Source organism: Stigmatopora nigra, chromosome 18, assembly GCF_051989575.1.
Source record: "Stigmatopora nigra isolate UIUO_SnigA chromosome 18, RoL_Snig_1.1, whole genome shotgun sequence".
Classification (NCBI taxonomy): Eukaryota; Metazoa; Chordata; class Actinopteri; order Syngnathiformes; family Syngnathidae; genus Stigmatopora; species Stigmatopora nigra.
Window position 1 is genome coordinate 10,749,366 of NC_135525.1, and position 14,354 is coordinate 10,763,719.

At 37.2% G+C, this 14,354-nt stretch overlaps 1 protein-coding gene across 2 annotated transcripts; it reads right to left on the minus strand.

The window, feature by feature from the left end:
• Nucleotides 1-481: 481 nt before the first annotated feature.
• On the minus strand, nucleotides 482-13,861 carry baiap2l1a (BAR/IMD domain containing adaptor protein 2 like 1a). Of its 2 annotated transcripts, none has more exons than XM_077738835.1 (14): nucleotides 13,580-13,861; nucleotides 11,630-11,705; nucleotides 11,331-11,417; nucleotides 7,273-7,334; nucleotides 6,485-6,556; nucleotides 6,274-6,408; nucleotides 5,405-5,557; nucleotides 5,183-5,326; nucleotides 4,993-5,116; nucleotides 4,260-4,461; nucleotides 3,549-3,608; nucleotides 3,320-3,467; nucleotides 1,710-1,750; nucleotides 482-1,621 (listed from the first exon to the last, which is right to left on the minus strand). In XM_077738835.1, exons 1-14 carry the CDS (start codon nucleotides 13,628-13,630, stop codon nucleotides 1,549-1,551), a joined length of 1,428 nt encoding a protein of 475 aa, XP_077594961.1. In that variant the 5' UTR covers nucleotides 13,631-13,861; the 3' UTR covers nucleotides 482-1,548. The 2 variants fall into 2 exon arrangements, with proteins under 2 accessions (XP_077594961.1, XP_077594960.1); XM_077738834.1 differs by having other exon boundaries at nucleotides 3,320-3,470.
• Between the last annotated feature and the right edge of the window lie 493 nt (nucleotides 13,862-14,354).

Below are 14,354 nucleotides of genomic sequence, written 5' to 3' on the forward strand. Positions count from 1 at the left end.
CTGGGGTGAGTCTTGCACTTATGTAATTTATGTCCTTGTTGATTAAATTCTGATAATGTAATAATAACAATAACAACAATAAAAATAACAACAATCACAGTCAAAGTTAGAGTCACAATCACACTCAGTCAGTCACACTCAGTCAGTCACAATCACAGTCACAATCAGTCACAATCACAATCACAGTCACAATCAGTCGCAATCACAGTCGCAATCACAGTCGCAATCACAGTCGCAATCACAGTCGCAATCACAGTCGCAATCACAGTCACAATCACAATCACAATCACAATCACAGTCACAGTCACAGTCACAATCACAGTCACAATCGCAGTCACAATCGCAGTCACAATCACAATCACAATCACAGTCACAATCACAGTCACAGTCACAATCACAGTCACAATCACAGTCACAATCACAGTCACAATCACAGTCACAATCACAGGTGTTCAAATATAAACATTACTGACATTCAATATAGATTTGTGGACTGTATCAAGTTTTATTAAAGAAAAAAAGGCTACAATGTGAACACAATGGCAAGATACACCGAAGGAGGGACTACTGATGATGATGAGTACTAACTAGATATGATCAATTCTCCAAGTATACACATTCTATAAAGCAAATGAGTGTCCCCAAAATAATTGTCCTTGCAAAATCTACTGTGTGTATTTCAAAACGGTGACCCAATACATTAACAAACAACGTGAATGTCAACCTGTGAGGAATTTGGCATATTCATATTCATATTGCTTGAACAGCAAACCTTCCCAAACAATCACAAAGCGTGAAAAAATATTCCCTTCATCAAAAACTTTAAACATTGTTACAGTCGAAACAAAACCAAATAATGGACATACGCTGTATATTTATTTAAATAACTCCAACACAAATTCTGTTTATAAATATAAAATATTCTCCGAGATCCTGACGTACTTCTTTGCTAAATTCTGTTAAAAAAACACAGCAGGTTTTCCTTCATTCTCACATCATTAGCGCTCTTATTAAAAGACAAAATTCATTAAAAAAATGATATTATTCTTCTGATCTTTTTAAATCAGGAATATAATCTGGTGGCCGGGAAAATAGATCAAAAATATGGCAAAAATAAAGTTTTATTACTGCAAAAACAGCAGCACAAACAATAATATTAACATTTCTTTTAAAAAAAACACTGTTTATTCATTTAAACTAATGTTTGTTTTGCTTTTTTATTTATGCAAAAAAATGAGTTAAAATTTAATTTAACTGACATATATTACTAAACGTCCTAATTTACAAAACATGGCACTTTAAAAACACTTAAAAAGTTTGGCTGGGAACATAAAATTAGATTTTTAGCCTAATTTTACAACTTTTTTGCTCATTCTGTCGTTTAATGATGCGTTATTGAGTAAACATTTTTAAATTAAATAGACACAAACTATATGCACGAACCAACAATGTATGAAAATGACACTTGATGTCCTAAATATGTCACAATAAAATGTATTATTAACTTAAGTTCCATTTTTTGGTGGATTTTTGGGGGTCAAAAAATGTCTAGATGACGGGGGCGGATCGGTCGTTGGTGACGGTTGGTCGCAGCTTGACTGTCGCGAAAGGATTTCCACCCCTGAAAATTGAAAATAAAAAACATAAAAAGCGCTTTTATTCTGAAATTCTTGCCATTTTGCAGACATTAGTCTTATTTTGTAACTCACCCAAGAAATGGAGCTTTTCCTGTCCCATTCACTAAAGAAACCTATCAAAAATAAACAAAAAAATCAGAAATAACCCTCAGAAATCCCACCCATCTCTACAAAAAAGACAGTGTGACCAGACAGGTTTTTAATTCAAATCCACGTGTCATTCCGCCTGATATTGGCGTGAAGAGTTTTAACAAGTAAAACAACTCCTGTGAAAAAAACGAAGAGGTGGCCTTTCTGGAATCTGGTTGGTCGAGAATTCACTGCAAAGGACACAATGCTCACTCATCTTTTATTTTTTTTCTAGCTTGAGGATGATTGTTTTATGAGCGGTCTAAATATAATGTAAAATTTTTGCATTGTTGCCAAGCAAAATTCACATTAGAAAAAATATACTGTATTTTCTCGTATATAAGTCGCATCCACGTATAAGCCTTACCCTTAGAATTGCCTTAAAATCGTTGATTTTTACATTTTCTCTCGTATAAGCCGCCCCCTTAATCACAATTTTCACGGTGTATTTATACAATATATGTAATATTCATGGTTTAATACTTTAATAAACTTTGAAGGGTAAATCTTAAGAAAAAAAACATCATACGTTGTATTTCTGAGATACTTTATACATTGATTGCGGAATTTCACATTCCTATTGACTAGACAAATTCAAAAAGTAAGTCAGGTGGTCAGTACAACCAGCTTAATTAATGTTTAATGCAAAATAGGGTTATTTTTTTATTGAAATTCAATTATAGAGATAAAAATAAATGTTTTTAACCATTTTATCTGTTTATCTTTTCTCTATTCACCATTTTTTAACAACAAATACGGCTTATATGCGAGAAAATGCGGTACTATATATATTGTATAGTTGTAGTAGTATAAAATGAAGACAAATGACAACTTGTGTGTAAAACCCTGAGTCAGCATTTAGGTGAGGACATTGTGTACACTCCCCCTGATGAGAAATTAGAGAGGAGAGCTTCGTCTGGACTTGCAGGTCAGATTATTGGATAGATTTATCTTTTATGGTTAGTTATCTCACTAACTCATATCATGACTGGACTCTTTTGTCCTTTATGCCAGTCCGCAATGCCGTTTATTATGAATATAGTACATTCTAACCCATAATAATCTTCAAAAACAAGACTAGAAGGAAGGAAATTTTGAGTGTCACAGCAAGGCGTGGTTAAAAAAAAACTGATGATAAAAGGTAATTAGTCAGGGTTTAAAATGCGTCATAACATTTGTATGGGGAAGTGGGAGTGGCTTATGGATTACCCACGCAAAATAAACTATAACAACACTATAAAAAAAATACTTAAATCTTTATATGTCAACAGAGGGGAATTTCCTGAGCCAAAATAGCTTAACATAAAAATTAAAGTACTCCACATGTACTTTAATTTCAATTTAAAAAAGTGTGTACAAATTTGCTTGATTGGTTATGATGAAAATGACAGTAATACCTCGTTTATCGTGGTTTATACGATCCGAAAACCTTCCGCAACAGCATTTTTATGGTGTACATTTTATATTTTTGGGATTTTTAAAAGTTTCTTTGAACTGTTATTCGATGCTAGTCAATGAAATAATCGCCAACTGTGATTGGTCGAAATGCTTACCCCATTCTTTCTCAACGCCATCGACGAGATAGCCGTGTTGGAAGCGTAGTCGTCCGAATAGTCCGCCGGTGGCAACAATACCGGTTCGTCCTGGTCCAGGTCGGTCAGACTATTCACACTTGGACTTCGCACTGGGGTCTCAAAATGGCTGCTGTGTAATATTCAAATACCAGGCATATATTTCATATAAGTCTTCTGATATTATATAGTATATAAATTGCCTTCTTACCTATTTGATACGTGGGAATCAGTACACGGTCTGCAGTAGGACGAAGGGAACCAACCCCGTCTAAGAGATCCAAAGATCATGTTAGACACCAAGTATTTACTAAAAAAACAGCATTAAACACAATGAGATTATTCGAGAGAAACACAATAACTATGTGAGACAAAATCTACCTAGCAACACACATAGAAAACACGATTCCAATAACACAAGCTGCCGTTTAATCGCATCAAAATGAGTTGTTTGCATTACAAAATAATAGCAACAGCAAAAGGTTGCCTTCACCATACTTGAAATACTCGTGTACTAACATACGACGACATATATTGATTAGGACAAAGCAAGTACTTGAAGTGCCACTTAAGCAATGTGTTAAAAAAACCTGTGTCAGTCACTCAGGTTGATTGTTGTTTTGAGTGCACACAATTGAAAAGAAAAACAAGGCATTCTCCGACAGTATATTTCGTTACGAAGTAGCTATGTCAGAAGTACAAGCTCAGTACTTTGCAACAAATATATATTTTTCATATACGATTGGGACACTTTGACCAGTTTTAAAAGGTTTAGTTGGTAGTTGCTTGAGGACGGTTGAACCAATTATAGATTTACATATAAAGTACACTTCTACTTACAAAATATTCAAGTTATGAAAAACGAATTGAAACCAATTAGGAATTAGGAATTAGGAAATTTTGCAACTAAAAATGTACTTACCGCCGTGTTTTCTCCAATTCGCCATAAAGCCAGCCATCTTTGTCTTCTTTTATAAGCAAAGCGATGACATCACCCTCATTGAAACTGAGTAGGGTGGCGTTGTTTCCAGCCGAGTGTGGAAAGACGGTCCTGACCCGCCTACTTTTGCTCAAATTCACACCCGAAATCCGGGTTGGACTGTCCTCGCCGAGGCTGCTCTGGTCTGAAATGCACATTATAGTTCACAAATCCAAAACAAAACTATTGTCTATAATATCAAAATTGCCATATATACTGAATTTCAATATTCTTACTCTAAAGTACATTTCTTCTTGGTTTCTGAACCACAAAAAGACCCTCTAAAACTGCAACCTGAAGATGGTGCAACTAACTTATAGTCCAAAAATACGGTAGCCTTAGCGAATCAATTCAAAAAAATCATTAAATTAAATTTAAATTGTAGTCCAAAACAAATCAAATGTTAAACTAGTCTTCTATTTGACAATTTCTGCTGATTTTACAAGTTTTTGTTTCCCAGTTTTACATATTTCTATGCTTAATATAACATTGACAAGGTTTTGATTGATTGAATCGGCTTGGCTGATCTATCCAAGTGCATTTTTTCTGCTGAGCTATGCTAAAAAATTGCTGGCAATCGCAATAGAATAAAGAAATGATGTCATCCATGTCATAGTTAAGAAAAGCATTAAGAAAATTGCAATTGTTTTTGGAGGAATTGGAGACTCCGCCTTACCCGAGTGGTTCTCTAAAGACGAACTGGTTGGAGATCTGGGTTCGGGGGTAAACATGCTGGCTAGGGGGCTAACCTGTGCCTTCAGTGGGGGGGCCGGCGGCATTAGCACAGACTCAACGCTATTCTAAAAGGGGGGCGAGAAAGAATATAAATGAATGCACTCCATGATTGGCCGCCCACAAACACAAACCCTGTTAAAACGGTCAGCAAGGATAGATCGCTCCGGATTGGCCGAACGTCCGTCAATCATGTGCTTGACGTTGTCCGGGACTTTGCTGATATCGCAGCACATCTCCTGCCAGCCGGGGAGTTTTTCATTCAGGACGTCTTTGGCCTAGAAGGACGGTAGAGCTTAAGGTTTTTTCAGTTTTTAACCGAGGCGGCCCTGAAAAGGGAACTGGTCCGCTCTTACTTTATCGTGAAAGTTGCTGAGATGATAGGAGAACATGCAGTGTTTGTCGGCTAGGAAACAGAAGCGGCGTTTTTCTTCCAGGAGAGCTTCTCGGCAGCCGTCGGCGATGAATTTCTCCATGTCCATTTGGCGGGATGAGATGGTCTCCATGTACTGGGCAGAAAATGGTGAGTTAGGAGAAAGAAGGCTTTTTTTAACTTAAAAAGGTCTGGTAAGAGAGTCTGGTAAAGAGAGTCTGGTAAAGAGAGTCTGGTAAAGAGAGTCTGGTAAAGAGAGTCTGGTAAAGAGAGTCTGGTAAAGAGAGTCTGGTAAAGAGAGTCTGGTAAAGAGAGTCTGGTAAAGAGAGTCTGGTAAAGAGAGTCTGGTAAAGAGAGTCTGGTAAAGAGAGTCTGGTAAAGAGAGTCTGGTAAAGAGAGTCTGGTAAAGAGAGTCTGGTAAAGAGAGTCTGGTAAAGAGAGTCTGGTAAAGAGAGTCTGGTAAAGAGAGTCTGGTAAAGAGAGTCTGGTAAAGAGAGTCTGGTAAAGAGAGTCTGGTAAAGAGAGTCTGGTAAAGAGAGTCTGGTAAAGAGAGTCTGGTAAGAGAGTCTGGTAAGAGAGTCTGGTAAGAGAGTCTGGTAAGAGAGTCTGGTAAGAGAGTCTGGTAAGAGAGTCTGGTAAGAGTCTGAAAAGGTCTGGTAAGAGTCTGGAAAAGTCTGAAAAGGTCTGGTAAGAGTCTGAAAAAGTCTGAAAAGGTCTGGTAAGAGTCTGGAAAAGTCTGAAAAGGTCTGAAAAGGTCTGAAAAGGTCTGGTAAGAGTCTGGAATAGTCTGGAAAAGTCTGGAAAAGGTCAGGAAAAGCACAATTTGTCTTAGTATAGGGGTTCAGTGGTCACCTCATTCTCCTTGATCTCATACTTGGACACATTCTTGCCCTGGCTCTTCCTCCTCAGCTTCTTCAAGTCAGTCTGGGACCGGTCCAGGAAATCTTGCTTCACCTTGTGTTCCGATTGGTAGCGCTTAAAAGTAGCCTATAAAACCAGAATCACATTAATTGTATTTGTATTTTTGGGAAACACCATCCAACAAAACATAAATCCCACTCACGTTCATGTACTTGACGTCCATTTCCGTCTTTTTTTCCAGCTCGCTCAGAACTTCTCGGTGGAATCGTTTGAGCTGCCGTCATAAAAGACCAAAAATAAAAATACAAAAGCATTATAGTGCGGTTTATTCTTTTGTTAAGCCTTTCCGAGAAACAGGGAGTCGTTATAATGGATTTTTAAGAGCTTCCTGGTTTAAAAATTCCCAAAATTGCCACAGAACAATGACGACGCCAAGTAGATATTTTAGGACGGCGTGCTTCAAATCTGAGGAATGTCATGTTGCAGTCAGACAGACGGACATTTGACACGTGTAAATATTCTTAGAATTTCAGCCTGAAGCAAAAAATCTGAGAGTTAAAGAAGCTTGACTCCACTTGACTAATGTTCGTGCATCCTTTCTACATTTTTAAATGACACAAATGTGATGCAAAGTGGGTTTATTTGAGTCGAAAAGTTGTTTATCTTTGACATCTGTTATTCTAATTTTCGTCTAACATGAAAAAATACCCCCAGGATAAAAGTAGAATCTTCTGGAGATTTATATGATAACTATAATCACATTAATTTGCAGATAGATGCTAAAAAAGCTTGTGCATAACCGAGGAAGGTTTTTTTTAATGTAAATGTGCAAAAAAATGATTTTTCGTAACAGTCTGGATATGAATAATAAGTTTTTCTGGTTGAGTGGGAGAATTTGAACAAAATTAACATATTTTATTGCTTTTTAAGGCTATGTTTGGTTGAAATTTATTATTTTTTTGATAGAAAAAGGTTGTTGGCACTACTTACATTTTGTTCCATCTCAAAATGAATCTTTTTATGGACATCTGCAATCTCAATCAGAACCATACCTATAAAAATAACAAGTCTCAGTCAATCATAAACTCAATTTCCATTCATATTCCCATTAATTTCATAATATTTCAAAAAGAACTACAATATACACGCACATTAGAACAAAAAATTGAAAAAACGACTCTAATCTTGTAAAAATGAGCCCAATTTGAACATCATTTCACCCTGAATGACTCATCTTCTTCTTTCAATATGTAAACAGCTGTCAATCTCCGTCAAACAATCAGTGTGTATAGTTCTGGTACTTCTATTTAGAACGGTTTCCATTCAAAATCCAGACTGCAGAACAGCATGTGGCATTAGACAATGGCAGCCAGTCAACATTGGCAGCCAATTGTAAATAAGCACTAACACACCACAATGAGGTGAAATCTAGACTCCAAGTTGGCTAGCGGGTGTCCAGCTTACGTAAACATTTGCCCCGTGTCCACCCACATAATGGATGAAGCCATGGAAGGCCAAAAAAATGGGAGCTCTTCAGGTATTTCCCAGAACAAATTCCACACTTGGGTGTTAAAAGAAGCTCTTTTTACTAATGATGAGTTTTTGGAGGGTTTTAAATTGGTGTAGTTTGCTAGAAAATTGATTTTCTGGGTTGAAATAGTCAGATTTGACTCAATTTGGCTCCATTAAGAAGAATTTGAAGGGGTATTTGAATTTAGTTTTAGGGGTAGAGGATTGTAGTCTTTAGTTTTTGGAGGTTTTGGTGAAAAGGCATGTGTAAATGTTGGAAAGTTTGGAAGTTCTATCAACTGCAATTGGGTAGTACTACATTATTTGGGGGCTATATAACAATAAGGACAATAATGTAAATTTGCCTAAGCGAGAAATAAGTGAAATGTACTAAAAAGGGCGGGGCATTTGCAGTTTTTGGCATAATGAAACTATAACACATAAATATTGTCACCAATTGCTCTACATTTTTTATTTTCCAATGACATTCCAGGAAAATCAAATATTTTCCAAAATTTTCCAAAATTTTCCAGACCATTGCCAATAAAATTCCACTTCCATTAAGATGACCACATAAGATGACCTTTGGCTTTCAAATTTCATCTTTGACCTTCTTTTTCACCAAAACAGCAAAGTTTGAATGCCCCAATTCAACCAAAAAAATGTTTTTTTCAAAACGCTTGTCAGCAAACCACCCAAAAAAGAACCCACACACACTTTCCACTCTAACCAAACAAACATCTCCATACAGAGTACTACTTCAACCCCCAAAAAAGCAGCGTCCAGCTACAACAACATTGCCCTCCAAAGGTCACTAGAAAGCACCAGTAAATGCCGTCTTTGTCCTCCCCGTAGGGGATGGGTGGGTTTTATGCTCGGTACTACACCGACCTCAACGCCACGGCCCGAGATTGCGGCTGAGAATGAGCGTCGGGGGTCAAAGAGGTCGCTGTGCACCTGCAGCTTTTAATAGGGTGTAAAAGAAAAACTGCAGCTCCAATATATTGCACTACTCCAGAAAAAAATACAAGAAAATATCAGTTCAGTCTTTTCTCTATTTTAGAATAAATTACCATATAGACTTTTAAGTGCGCCTTATAGTGGTGAAAATACGGTAATTGCTATTGACTTCCAGGTATGAAGCACTCACTACTTCACAGTCACCTCTAGAGCCAGCCATTGTTGATATTTTGGATTTTATTGAATAAAATCTTGCAGTGGGGAAGGAGCTATATGATGGAACATTTTGTAAACTAAGATGACATCTGCATATTTAACAGTATTGAGTATTCAGTTCAGGCCTTTGTGTTTTTTTAATATCCGACAGTGGTGGTTTATCGTTTTCGTTTTTTTGTTTTTGTCCATATATAAGGCGCACTGGATTATAGGTCACACTGTCTATTTTTGAGAAAATTTAAGACTTTTAGTCGTGAAAATACAGTAGATATTTTGCAATAAAACAATTATCCAGAAATTGGATAGGTACTTAAAGTCAGATAACCCGGAATCGGGTGCAAAAACAAGATTAGAACGCCTCTACACAAACTGGTTCTACGTATATATCAAATGCCAGTCTGACGAGATATTTACAAGACGAGTATGGAGTATACAAACACACCCCTCTACTTAAGGGAGCCTAGTGAAAGTGGTATGGCCCTCCGATGAGTAAGCTGTTGACGATACGACATCCAATAGGATTACGGCGCAATGCAAGTGGAAGTTAGTGCTTTTTACGAGTTGATTTCACCCTTGACAGCCCTTCCTCTTTTTACCCGGCGCACTACACATATCATTTGTTCTTTCAACTGGCACCGAGCCCTCCAATCAAACGCATCGCTGAGTTCACCCACGCAAGCACGGTGTGTTTTTTTGTGCACCATCCCTTGTGACCACATCCCCTTTGGTGAGCGTCACGATCCAAAGGTTTTTGGTCCTGGGATTGTGCCACACCTGAATTTTTCTGTCAGTTATCTGGAAATCGGGATAAGAAAGTTAAAGAAGACGCTTTGTGGAAAATATGTGGTTGATTGAATGGGTTAATTTGGGGTCTATTCATCGTGTTTTTTTGGTTGAAGGGTTTTTTGGGGGATTTCAGTGGTAGCCAATGGGATATAAATTATTATTTTTTTAAATATAGGCACAGTGTTGTCCTATAATTTGTTAGAAAAGGATATTAATTCAATAATTGTTGCTATTTTATGATATTTTTCGATTCCAGAAGCTAGCCCTGCCTATTTACGAAGGTTATGCTAGCTGATAATTATGCAATATTCATTATTTCCAACAGGGGGCAGTGTATTAACTCAAACAAATGCAACCAAATAAATCACTTTCAAAACAAACCATTTCAACTTTACTTAAACGATTAAGCAAAGCAATAAAATTTAATCGGAATTACTTTTGCATGTCCAACAGGGGGCAGTGTAACAACTCAAATAAATGCAACTAAATAAAGCACTTTCAAAACAAACCATTTAAACTTTAACTAAACAATTAAGCAAAGCAGTTAAATTGAATCAAAACCGTTTTTGCGTAAGCACCAAGACCGCAAATAGACACATTTTTACCCACTAATTAACGGTAAGCTCCACCCCCAAAAGAAATCTGGCGACGAACCTATTCACAAATGCCAAACACATTCCCAAACAACCGTCCAAACTGACATTCCCATCTATGTACAGTTTAATTAAACATTCAAATTAGCTAAAAACTACCCATACTAAACCCCCAGTCCGAACATTCGAACCCCTACACAACAACCAGAACAAATTCCACTCCACATTAGAGCACCGTTCCCAAAACAGGCGCACATTTGGTGGATTAGGGCGAGTCAACGTAAGCTGTAAGAAAGACTCAGTGGTGAGAAGACAGTCTTGTGTTTACCCAGCATGTTTGCCGTATGACGACTGCCGCAGACTGCTAGAGAATTCACACCCTACCGTCAAATAGCTCCCCCCGCCCTCCCAAAAAAGGACCGTGTGCAACCACCCATGCATTTTTAGACCGGACCACTGCAGAGAGTCGTTATGATTGAAGAACTTGGTGAACTTAAGTGCAATCATTATTCCTTGCAGGGTCTTCAAACCTCATAAATAAAATACAACCCACCATTTTCCATAAAAAAACAGACTTTGGCTTCACTCTAATAGAATCCAATACAAAGTTGCTATCTTATTTTGAGCAGATTTAAACGTTAGAACTCGAAAAGTGCCATATGTTAAAATATTGTTCTAATCAGCCAAATGTTTGGAATTAAACAAAGAAGATAACATGTATTTCCCCTGAGTGAGTTCAAGTAAACAGTTATATTGTTCCCTTTTTTGCCAGATATGTACACACCCCATTCCATCTATTATCTTCGATTTTATCTGTCTGACATTTTATCCCTTCACACGGAATAGAAAAACTTGTGTTCAAAAGCATGGTGAGGAATAACAAAGACTTTTCTTAAGATGAATCAACATGGCAACACATTCACAGGGGCTGGTATGGTCGGCAACAATGGGCAAATCAAAGGATTGTAAAAATATGCAACATACCAAGTTCCCTCGACACTGGAGACATAGTAGCATTTTCTCCGATTTTCCCGATGGCATCAAAGTAGGCCTTCCCGGCGCCAGTCATACCTGCAAAAAATCCAAAGTGAAACATTTTGAGGGGATTTAGCAGTGGATCGCTACATGCTAGGCAATCTAGAACTTCATCTGCTGAAGTACTCGATACAATTTTTGTACATTTAGTGAATGAAGTTGGACTAAAATAAGAACCAGGGATCTGGAATAAAGTCAGTTTACCTGGAATTGACTTGAAATATTCCGCAAAACTTTAGTTTTCTTACCCGTGACGGACTTCTCGTAGCTTTTCCCCAGGTTGACCAGGTTCCTCAAGCTCGGGTTGAACTGGTCCATCACATTCTGGCAAAGGTTTGCAAATTTTGGGCAAAATTAAACAATATTGTCCTCATTAAAGTCATAGATGTGCTGAGGTTTATCCCAGAATTAATTTACCGTATTTTCCCGACTATAAGGGGCATTGCATTTAAAGGCGCACCCTCAACAAATGACACATTTTAATTGTTTTTCACAAAACTTTTTGGGGAGGCAAAATCAGCATTGTGGCCTTTTCATTATCGATCTAAAACCAAAAAACCAAGACCTGGTCTACCAATCAATCCCATTCCACACGCCCTCCATCGATCAAGTTGTTGACGTAATTTTTTATAGCCGGACTCCAATCCACGTGCAGACCGCTTGCTCTTTAAATGCCGGCGCAATAAAAAAATTCAATCTTTAACTTGACCTCCAGTCTATTCCTTTACACTCCCCGTAAAGAGCAAAGTCTAGAGCCAACCACGGCACCCCCGCCCTGCCCCGTCGTCTCCATTGAAATGCCTGAGCAGTCACGGGCCGTCTTGCTCTCCCGACACACCCGGGAAGAACAATAGGGAAGCCGGTATGACTTTACAATGAGAAAAGTGTAGAATGGAGTAGAGAGAAAGGAAACAGGTTCTGGGTTTTTTGGGGGGGTTGTTTTTCAGTTTTTCATCTCTTGTTCTGTACCACTGATACTCGGGCATGTCTGGACTTTGGTTCCCAGATTTCTCCTTCAGATTATTTGTTGTTGTTAATCAAGAGAAGCCATATTTGAGTCTAATCAGGCCACTGATTAGATCAGGGGTGATTAAATATGGGTCCTAGGGCCATTTGGGGTTCGGTTTCAAAATAAAAGCAGGATTTTGTAGGATTATTGATGTGAATGTATTGTTTTGATTTGATTTTGTGGATTGATAAAGCTTGAATTGTTATTTGAAGGGTATTTTTAATGGAGTTTGATAGTTTTTGGGTTTGTGAAGATATTGCAGTGGTTTTTATACCTGAATATAAGCCGTACTAACTAAAATACGATGATAATGATTAAAAAAGGTAAAAATATAAGTTGCACTGGACTTTGAATTGCATTTTGTAGGTAGAACAACATCATATGTTAGGGTAGTAGTAAAATAAGACAAAAATAGGGACTGTTTAATGTTATTAGACTGAAAAACACAATGTAAACTATTAGAAGTCAGAGTGACAAAATAAAAGACAAAAATAAGTTCTAGACCCAGACAAACTATTTAAAAAAGTGCATCCTATAGTCCGGAAAATACCATACTCTGATTTAAAGACACAATATAAAGTTCTAATCCATTTTGTTTTAAATTCTAGTAGAATACAGGCACAAAACCCAACTAAAACTATCAACCTTATAACTTTCTTTTAATTTATGTCATTTTAGCGACATTATAATGTTTTTTACAATTGCTCAGGTGCATCTAACACTAACAAATTGGCCCATTAACTCATTCTGGAGTGTCTTAACCCTGCAAAAATAAAAAAATGAAACATTTAGGCAGCCGGATTGGATTAAATGAGATGAAATGTAAATATTAGCATCCATCCACTCATGCATGACTGGCACGTTGTTCTAATCACACTTTCCAACAAAGTGATGCACCAGCAGGCAATAATAACAGGGCGTGACATTCCAGAATGGCTTTTTTGTTGCTTGACAGCTAAATATACCGACGCTTCTGTCTAACGTGTTTTGCACCATGGCACGTGAAATACGCATCAACCTTTAAAAAAATACAAAATTCCCAAGAAAATCCATATAAATTCACTTCAACCAAGTCAATTTGTTCCTTTTAATGTCATATTATAGAAGATTTCCACTCAAAAAATCATTTATGAGGATTTAGAATAACAAATGGCTGCCAAAAATGATAAATATTAGTAAGTAGACTCACCTTATAAGTCAGTTCGGTGAGTTTACTGACATCCTGCGGAGTTCCAGACATTTTTGGAGATGGACAAAAGAGACAAATGTGTGTCCCCAACCCCAAAAATGAAAAATAGATGGGTAAGGGGACTGTTTAGGTCAAAAATTATGATGATATTAATAATCCTGGGAGTCAGTTGGAGAGGAGAATTGCTCCAGTGTGAACCTCTTGCTTCACACGTGTGTGTGTGTCTGTGTGTGTGTGTATAGACGGACTCGTTACACACACACTTGCTGAAAGGGACGCAGATTCAGGGGTGGGGCTGTGATGTCATAGGTTGAGGCGCAACTGGTGAATTATGGAAATTAAAAGGGGCGTGTCTCTGTGTGTGTGTAAGTGTGTGTGTGTGTGTGTGTGTGGGAAGAAATATTTTGAGTTTATTTTGTTCCTATTTGTTGCTCCATGTTAAAATAAGTTGGATTTTTGTGGTTGGCCATGGGAGCCAATTAAAGTTAAATGGGTGGAAATTGATATTATTATTGTTAATTAGAATTTGGGACAGGAATATATATATATATATATATGATATAAAAAATGTAATACATGAAGTACTATATGAACAATGCATATGATAGACTCACTTTTGAGACTAATAGATGGGAAAATGGAATGTATAACTAAAAAAAATGGTTGAAATTGATAGTATTATTATTATTAATTAGAATTTGGGACAGGAACAATATATATGATAAAAAAATTAATACATGAAGTACTATATGGCGTAAGTGTTACTGCCATTGTG

Bases quoted from the DNA above. Each gene is read 5' to 3' on its own strand.
- baiap2l1a (XM_077738834.1), bottom strand. From the start codon at position 13,630: ATGTCTGGAACTCCGCAGGATGTCAGTAAACTCACCGAACTGACTTAT. The intron at 11,706-13,579 runs GTGAGTCTACTT...AACCTTTGCCAG, and splicing joins TCACCGAACTGACTTATAAG to AATGTGATGGACCAGTTCAA. The intron at 6,557-7,272 runs GTAAGTAGTGCC...TTATGACGGCAG, and splicing joins ATTTTGAGATGGAACAAAAT to CTCAAACGATTCCACCGAGA.